Source organism: Polyodon spathula, chromosome 58 (assembly GCF_017654505.1).
Source record: "Polyodon spathula isolate WHYD16114869_AA chromosome 58, ASM1765450v1, whole genome shotgun sequence".
Lineage (NCBI taxonomy): Eukaryota > Metazoa > Chordata > Actinopteri > Acipenseriformes > Polyodontidae > Polyodon > Polyodon spathula.
The window spans coordinates 984088-991587 of NC_054591.1; the positions used below are offsets into that span (position 1 = coordinate 984088).

At 45.5% G+C, this 7500-nt stretch overlaps 2 protein-coding genes across 4 annotated transcripts in view; one reads left to right on the top strand and one right to left on the bottom strand.

Moving 5' to 3' along the window:
- The first annotated feature begins 1499 nt into the window (after window positions 1–1499).
- On the top strand, window positions 1500–5569 carry LOC121307754 (2-methoxy-6-polyprenyl-1,4-benzoquinol methylase, mitochondrial-like). 2 transcript variants are annotated; one of them, XM_041240025.1, is made up of 7 exons: window positions 1514–1795; window positions 2176–2325; window positions 2657–2881; window positions 3188–3294; window positions 4254–4342; window positions 4693–4804; window positions 5132–5569. In XM_041240025.1, the coding sequence occupies exons 1-7, from the start codon at window positions 1600–1602 to the stop codon at window positions 5231–5233; spliced, it is 981 nt and encodes a 326-aa protein (XP_041095959.1). In that variant the 5' UTR covers window positions 1514–1599; the 3' UTR covers window positions 5234–5569. The 2 variants fall into 2 exon arrangements, with proteins under 2 accessions (XP_041095960.1, XP_041095959.1); XM_041240026.1 differs by lacking the exon at window positions 4254–4342 and having other exon boundaries at window positions 1500–1795.
- An 893-nt stretch (window positions 5570–6462) lies between these two features.
- LOC121307756 (dynein light chain 1, cytoplasmic) overlaps window positions 6463–7500 on the bottom strand; it is a 2142-nt gene continuing 1104 nt past the window's right edge. For both annotated transcript variants that reach the window (XM_041240027.1, XM_041240028.1), the window contains exons 2-3: window positions 7489–7500; window positions 6463–6898 (exon numbers count right to left, since the gene is read on the bottom strand). The exon at window positions 7489–7500 is cut by the window's right edge and continues 125 nt beyond it. In XM_041240027.1, the coding sequence (XP_041095961.1) occupies window positions 6761–6898; window positions 7489–7500 (150 nt within the window). In that variant the 3' untranslated portion in view covers window positions 6463–6760. The remainder of the gene's footprint in view (window positions 6899–7488) is intronic.

A 7500-nucleotide genomic window follows, 5' to 3' on the forward strand; every position in this document is an offset into this window, starting at 1 on the left:
AGCCCACGACACCTCAAGAGGGCTCAACAGTGATTCTGGCGTCCCTGCATCACCCCCCCTCTGTCCCCCACTCAGCTCAGCTTACTTACCCGTACATCAGCCTTGCTTTCTTTCTATTGTGCTTGAGATCCCCATCCAGAATCTTTCCATCTCAACCACAGCCAGTTGCTGCTCCTCTCTGCTGCTTCAGACAAGTTCTAAACTGTGCGACGCAACTCTTGGCCACTGAACCCGACGTCTCTGAGAAACCGGGTTGCAGAGTGTGCCACAAATCCTCGACAACCCACCTCCACTGGGTAAACTCGGACTCTCCATCCTCGCTGTTCCCCTTCAGCAGCTAGTTGAGCATACCGAAGTTTCTTCCTCTCATACACCTCATCCACAGCATCTTCCCACGGCACTGTTAACTCTACCAGATGAACAAGGTGTGCTGATTCAGACCACAAGACAATGTCTGGTCGAAAGTTAGTGGTGGCAATCTCAGGTGGAAAAATAAGCCATTGACCAACATCTGCCAGCATCTTCCAGTCGTGTTGAGCGAGGTTTGAGTTTAATGATTTTTTTTTTAAATTATTTTAATGATTTGATTTTAATGGCCTCCTCGCCTAACCTGAACACCTCTCCCATCCCGAGTCGGGTCCCCTGATGACCTCAGCATCACGTGCTCATGCCCAATGAATATTGTGAATTAAATGTTATAAATTTCATCAATTTAGCGAACATTGAGTAAAATGGATCAGAAAGGCTTGTCAGGGGATGACTCAATGTGGTTTCATATTCCGAAATTAAACTTTAGAAATTATGGGGGTCTTAGCGTCTTGCTTAAGTGTGACTTTGATAATCATAAATTGCCGGTAAACTCACTGGATTCTATCTCGAGGTACTGGAAGCAGCAAGATTGGACGCCTGTCACAACTTCTCTCCTCACAGACCTCTTATCTGGAACCATAGATGCACATTGTATCAAAGAAAATCTATATTTAAACACAAATGGTTTGCTAATAATATTATATTTGTTTATGATCTGTTAAAAGCCAACAGTGACCCTTTAAATTACTCAGAATTTTTGGATAAATTTAACGTTCCAGTGACTCCAAAAGAATATGCAATAGTAATTGACGCCATTCCTAGCAGCCCTTTTCACCTCTGTAAATCTTCACTTGAATGCAATCATCCAGACCCTACCTTTCTAGATTTGCGATTTCGAAATGTTAGTTTATTTGATTCCAAGTGCAGTAACAGACAGCACTTCTCAGACAGATTATACAAGACCTAAAGCTGGTGTGTCCTGGAACTCATTTCAGAAATACGCAGCACGTGTGTTCATGCTATCCTTTAATGGTGCTTTTAGCAGAGGATCTGTAGATGGCGCGCTTGCAGTGCTGTCTTTCCCAGGGTATCTAATGCGTGCGTGACATTGCGTTACCTAAGCGTGAGTCTCACAACTCAGGCGGGACATCGTGCACTTTGTAGCGTGTCACTGAAAATCAGCTACTTGACAAGGATTCTTGGCTCAGTGCTGTGGTGTTGAAGCCAGACCGACAAAAACCGTTCCCCGCCCTCGACATGTGACCTGGGCGCTCAGTCGGTCACAGAAACATGGCGTCCTCCGCAGGCTTTGCAAGGACCTTGTGTAGACTGGGTTACAGATTCTCTGTCTGCCGGCAATGTCAGCGGCAGGTCCCAAATCTGAGCAAAATAAGCCGCTTCGCAGTCTCAGCGAGACTCTACAGCGAGCAAAGAAGCACCCATTTCGGGTTCGAGACTGTGCCAGAGGACGAGAAAACAGAGAAGGGTGAGTTCTTTCGGTGTATTACGGTAAACTGTATCATATTTTTAATTAGGCTCGTCAATAAATTAATCACCTTCTCCGAGTCCAGCTAGTATACGGAACTGAGTCGTAGTTCAAACGGTTTTTTTTTTAAAACATTTGCGAATGTCTCATCAGGAGGAGCTGTTTGGATGCAGCCCGTCCGTCCATTTTAAACCCCGTTTCGTGCAGCTCATTGCAAAAACAAGAACGTTAGCATGCATCCCTTCTAGCCTAAAGGGTTGCTTAATAAAGTATTAACGCTGATGTGTAGGGCTGGACAGGAATGAGAAGCGTGTGGCGCTGTTTCACAGCGTGAATCTGCTGTGTCATGGAAATGATCAGCCCGTCTGTTTCCTGCCCAGTCTACAAGGTGTTCCAGAACGTGGCCCAGAAGTATGACGTCATGAATGACGCCATGAGCCTGGGGATCCACCGGCTGTGGAAGGACACCCTGCTGCAGCTGGCGAGCCCCACGCCCGGGAGCTTGCTATTGGATGTGGCGGGAGGCACAGGTGAGGCACTGTGGAAACGCATGAAACATCCTCTGACCGCTAACCCTAACCTTAATTAAGATTAGTTGGAGTTAGGGCTTATTTGATGTTTTGTGCAGTATTGAAATTGTCTCAGAAGCCAGGCCTGTCTTTCTGCACTAAGGCTGTTAGAGACATAATGGAAATGTTTTTTTTACAGCTAGGTAAAGGTTTTAAAAGGTTCCCTCTGTATGTTGGGTGCAACATGAGAACTGAAAGTATTTAGCACACTCCAGGTCTCACTTATCAGGAAAGTCTGTGTTCCTGAAATGCGGGCTCGTGGCGCTGCCAATGCGCTTGTGTGTTTTTTTAGGTGACATCTCTTTCCGATTCCTGGATTACATCCGGTACCGTCAGGATCGAGAGGCGCGCCGGGATACCCTGTCCCGTCAGAGCGCGTCCTGGCAGGAGATCACAGAGGCGTACCAACGTGGCCAGCCGGGCATGCAGGGAGGGGTACAGGCCGTGGTGTGCGACATCAACAAGGAGATGCTGAAGGTGGGGAGGCAGCGGGCAGCGGATCGGGGCTATGGCACAGGTACGCTGCATTGAGAGGGGGAGACCAGCGAGGAGGCATGCACAAGCCTTCATGTCGAGTGCTGTGATAGCAATTAGAAGAGCTTTTTTGAATTTATTTTTTTTTTTCTTTTGCGAACCATTTGAAAAAAATTTTGTTATGCAGTACAGCGTAGTAAACATATTCCATAAAAAACAAAAGCTAAAGAAAAACATTGTGAGCAAGCGGGTTGGAAACATGGGCGGGAGTCATTGAAGACTGCAGCTGTAATTGTGTTCTGTGAAATGGATTCGCTCACTGTGTGTGTGTCTGTCTGTCTGTCTGCAGGTCTGTCCTGGGTGGTGGGGAACGCGGAGGAGCTTCCTTTTGACAATGACAAGTTTGATTTCTACACGATCGCTTTCGGGATCCGCAACGTCACGCACATCAACCAGGTGGGTGAGCTTCAAAATGAAACGAGAACGCTCGCGTGCAGAGGCCTGGAGAGAGCAGGCATCATGAAACGAGAACGCTCGCGTGCAGAGGCCTGGAGAGAGCGGGCATCATGAAACGAGAACGCTCGCGTGCAGAGGCCTGGAGAGAGCAGGCATCATGAAACGAGAACGCTCGCGTGCAGAGGCCTGGAGAGAGCGGGCATCATGAAACGAGAACGCTCGCGTGCAGAGGCCTGGAGAGAGCGGGCATCATGAAACGAGAACGCTCGCGTGCAGAGGCCTGGAGAGAGCGGGCATCATGAAACGAGAACGCTCGCGTGCAGAGGCCTGGAGAGAGCGGTCATCATGAAACGAGAACGCTCGCGTGCAAAGGCCTGGAGAGAGCGGGCATCATGAAACGAGAACGCTCGCGTGCAGAGGCCTGGAGAGAGCGGGCATCGTGAAACGAGAATGCTCTGCACAGCAGAGAGATATCATTTAATTATTTCAGACATGTATCCAGGAACCCAGCTACAGTTAATATGATCCCAAATGATGCTATGTATTATCAATTAGTGCTGCACAAACCAATTATTGAGCTCTCCGCAGAAATCGGGTGCTGACAGTCAGGTGAGGGTCGTGGGCGTGGATCGGGCTGATTTACCAGTCGAAGTGAAGCCTCTGAAGAAGCAGCTGCTTGGATTTGTGATGATTGCTCTATTTCTTGAGCTTTGGAGAGAACCGAGCAAGCAGCCGTTCCTTTGCTTGCTTCACTTGAATTGGTGAATCAGCCCCCGGTCAGCAGCAGTGGACCCTCACCTGTGTAAAGGCTGATCCAAATAATGAGTTTTTGCAGCACTAGAATGAATACTGTATTAAAATCCATGAAGGAGGAAATATTAAAATGGAAAATGAAGGGGCAATGATAAAATAGTGGTAGCAGTGAGAGTGATCCGTCCCGCCTGTGTGTCCCGAGACAGGCTCTACAGGAGGCACGCCGGGTTCTGAAGCCAGGAGGGAGGTTCCTGTGCCTGGAGTTCAGCCGCGTTTCAAATCCGCTTCTGTCCAGGTGAAAGAGGTGGGGTGGGGTGCATGCATTTACAAATAATACACAGTACAGAAAAGGTCTGCTTGTGTAATATACACACTTCTCTGGGGTGTGTATCACCACCAAGGCATGGTATATTTCACAAGGTCCTGGTGCCATTGCTCTTGTGTTCTGTGTTGCCGTGGAATTAGAACTCCATAGTGAAAGAATGTACCATGTTATTTGCACTTGTAAGTGTTCTGGTCAGAGTTGAGCTCCTATGTCATAAATCTTACTTGCATATAGATAGATAGTGCTGGTGTGTTTCTTGCTCTGTACGTGTAGACAGATAGAGTTCAATGGTGTGTTTGTTACCTGTGTTCTGTGTCCAGGGTCTACGATGCCTACAGTTTCCAGCTCATTCCAGTGCTGGGGGAGGTGATTGCTGGGGACTGGAAGTCATACCAGTATCTGGTGGAGAGCATCAGGCGCTTCCCAGACCAGGTGATTGGGCTGGGTTGATTCCGGAGTGCAGTGTAATTTAGGAGCGGTTCAGCAATTTCCAAATCCACTTTTGGGCTGGCCTGGCATGGCCTGGCAGTGTTTTTTTTTCTAGTAAATTATTCGATAATTCTCTGCTAATCCTGCTCTGTCACCTTTCATTTCTCAGGTCTTTTCTGAGTTAAAATTAAACTCTAAACAAATAGGAGTGGTGGGCTTTGGATAGATTTATTTATTAGCTCACATTCAAGGGCGTAGTGAATCTGTTTACACTAATGATCGTTCTTCCAGCCACGAGGTAACCTGTGGTGTCTCTCCTTGCTGTTTTAGGAGGAATTCAAGGCCATGATTGAAGACGCCGGCTTCTTCAAAGTCCAGTTCCACAACCTGACAGGCGGAGTGGTGGCCATTCACTCGGGATTCAAACTCTGAGTGCTCGCCTCGAGTGGGAACGCCTATCGCCTCGGATGCTCCCTGTCCTGGGGAGACGACAACATGCCAACTGCCCTCAAGACCATGGCTTTGGATTGGAGTTAAGGACTAGTCTGAAATGTAGCAGTCCCCAGTCAAGACTGTGACAGAAATTGAAACACAAAACCGAGCAAAACAAGTGGGAGAAAAGAGCAAGAAAATTGAAGGTTTTTTTTTTTCCTGGTATAACCAGCGCTTGTCAGATACAACGTTTTCAACAAGTAAACCAGGTTTTGTTGCTTGATGTTTGAAAGAGATAATTTGCACAATTTGGGAATAAAAAGTTGATTTTTCTAAATATTTATACTGGTGCTGATACCGGAGACCACACACAATGGTGATGTTCTTTCACAATCCTGTTAGTCCTTTGTGTCAAGATCTTAAAAGAGCAGAAAGTAAAACACAGATTTAATGGGCTGCAGTTTTGGAAGGAGATTCATTTTGTTATGTAGAGACATCTAAAAACAGATTTGGGAAGTTCTGAGTGAATAACAATGATGTTTTTACCTGTTAAGATAGAAAACTGTGTGATTAGTGCAAAGAAAGGTCCATTCAGGCAGTGTGATGTGAAAGCCACATGCACTACACCGGTGGATGAAAGATTGAGTTTCAAGCCACAGCTGAGATGTCACCCTTTTCTAAAGAGAACTGACAGTAAGTCGTTTCCAATCACAGTCGAACGATTCTTTATCTCAACTTGCTTCCTCTATTCAGTGGGAGCCCTTGGCAGTGGCATAAAGAAAACCTGCTGAAAGAAGTGAATGGGGTTAGGGTTAGGTTGCAAGATGGAATATCACTCCATCCTTTTTATTCCTATTGGGAACCTTCATCTATCAAACACACAAGAGCTTTGTTATACCTGTAGCACGAAAGAGCTTTCTGTTCCTTGGATCACAAGCCAGTTGTAATGTTCACACCAAGAGGAATAGGTACTGGGAGTATGGATCACATGGTCAATTTTATAGGTATTTAGCCAATCGTAACAGAGAGACAGAGTGATGGTAGTGTGCTTCATGTAATCTGATAGTACTGCCCCAGTTTGAGCCATGTGAACATTCCCTACCAGTGATGCAAATACCAAAATAGAAAGAGTACATAGTCTTTTAAAATAACTTTTCATAAGAAATATGCAGTTTATTTAACACAATTGTAAGAAAGGCTTGATCTGCTGATAAAGTGCAAATGACAAATTCATATTAAAGTGTTTTTATTTGAATGTTTTTTATTTTTTTGCTTAGTTTTAGAAACTGGATGAAAATAAATATAGGCATGTGATAAATGAACGTATATAGCAGTAACAAACAAAGAATGTGGAAGCAGCACAGAATGTGTGGGTCCCTGGACCTTTAACAAAACAATGAATTCCTGCAAGGTCTACGGGCAGCCCCCCTAGGAGGGGTTAGTGGAGTTCCGGTACTTATCCTGGGCACTGGGGGTCCACTTAACATGTGGCTTATTTCTGGAAATACAGTATAAAAGATTGTCTCTTTATCCGGATTTGAAAAGCAGGATGGCCACCTGCCCCAGGTAGAAGTAAATGAAATGCTTCGTCTCATGAGTCACATAGCTGCCAAAATTCCTGCCCACAATGCAGTGCCAAGTGGGGTTGTACTTTTTGTCAAACTCCTACAAGAAAAAAGAAAAAGTAATGACCAACTTGCAACAGCTTAACGCTGAAAAACATTCCTCTCAAAGCACTATGAGAATCAACATATTTTAATTCATGAAAACAGATTGTAAAAACAAACACACACACATATGTGCATTTGGGGTGTGAAGAATGTGTCCAGGAATGTGCTGCATGGTCTGCATTACTGCCAGGACTGAGGGCAGGGATCCTACCCAAAGGCAACAGCAGACCCAGAGCGCTATGCTCCTACTCAATTCTTCACAGCGTTTACAGTCCTGTGCGCTGTAGTTAGAGTTAGTAGCAACCATACAAGATTGCACGCCATTCCATTCCTGTTTCCTTTTAATACAAATAATAAGTGGCACTTTCACACTACAGATACAAAGCAAAACTTGACAAAGATATGCCACGCACACCCAGTCACTGGTGGAAAGAACACACATGCAGTAACTTTCAGAAAAAGAGAGAACACCAACTTCAGTGGAACTGAATAATCACATGTCTGAAACACCCCTTTTCTAAACATTAACAATTAGACGATTTAACACCGCCACGTTAAGATCATTTCTATCTCATCATCGCTCACCTTCTTGATGTA

Bases quoted from the DNA above. Each gene is read 5' to 3' on its own strand.
- LOC121307754 (XM_041240025.1), top strand. From the start codon at position 1,600: ATGGCGTCCTCCGCAGGCTTTGCAAGGACCTTGTGTAGACTGGGTTAC. The intron at 3,295-4,253 runs GTGGGTGAGCTT...GTCCCGAGACAG, and splicing joins ACGTCACGCACATCAACCAG to GCTCTACAGGAGGCACGCCG. The intron at 4,343-4,692 runs GTGAAAGAGGTG...TTCTGTGTCCAG, and splicing joins TCAAATCCGCTTCTGTCCAG to GGTCTACGATGCCTACAGTT.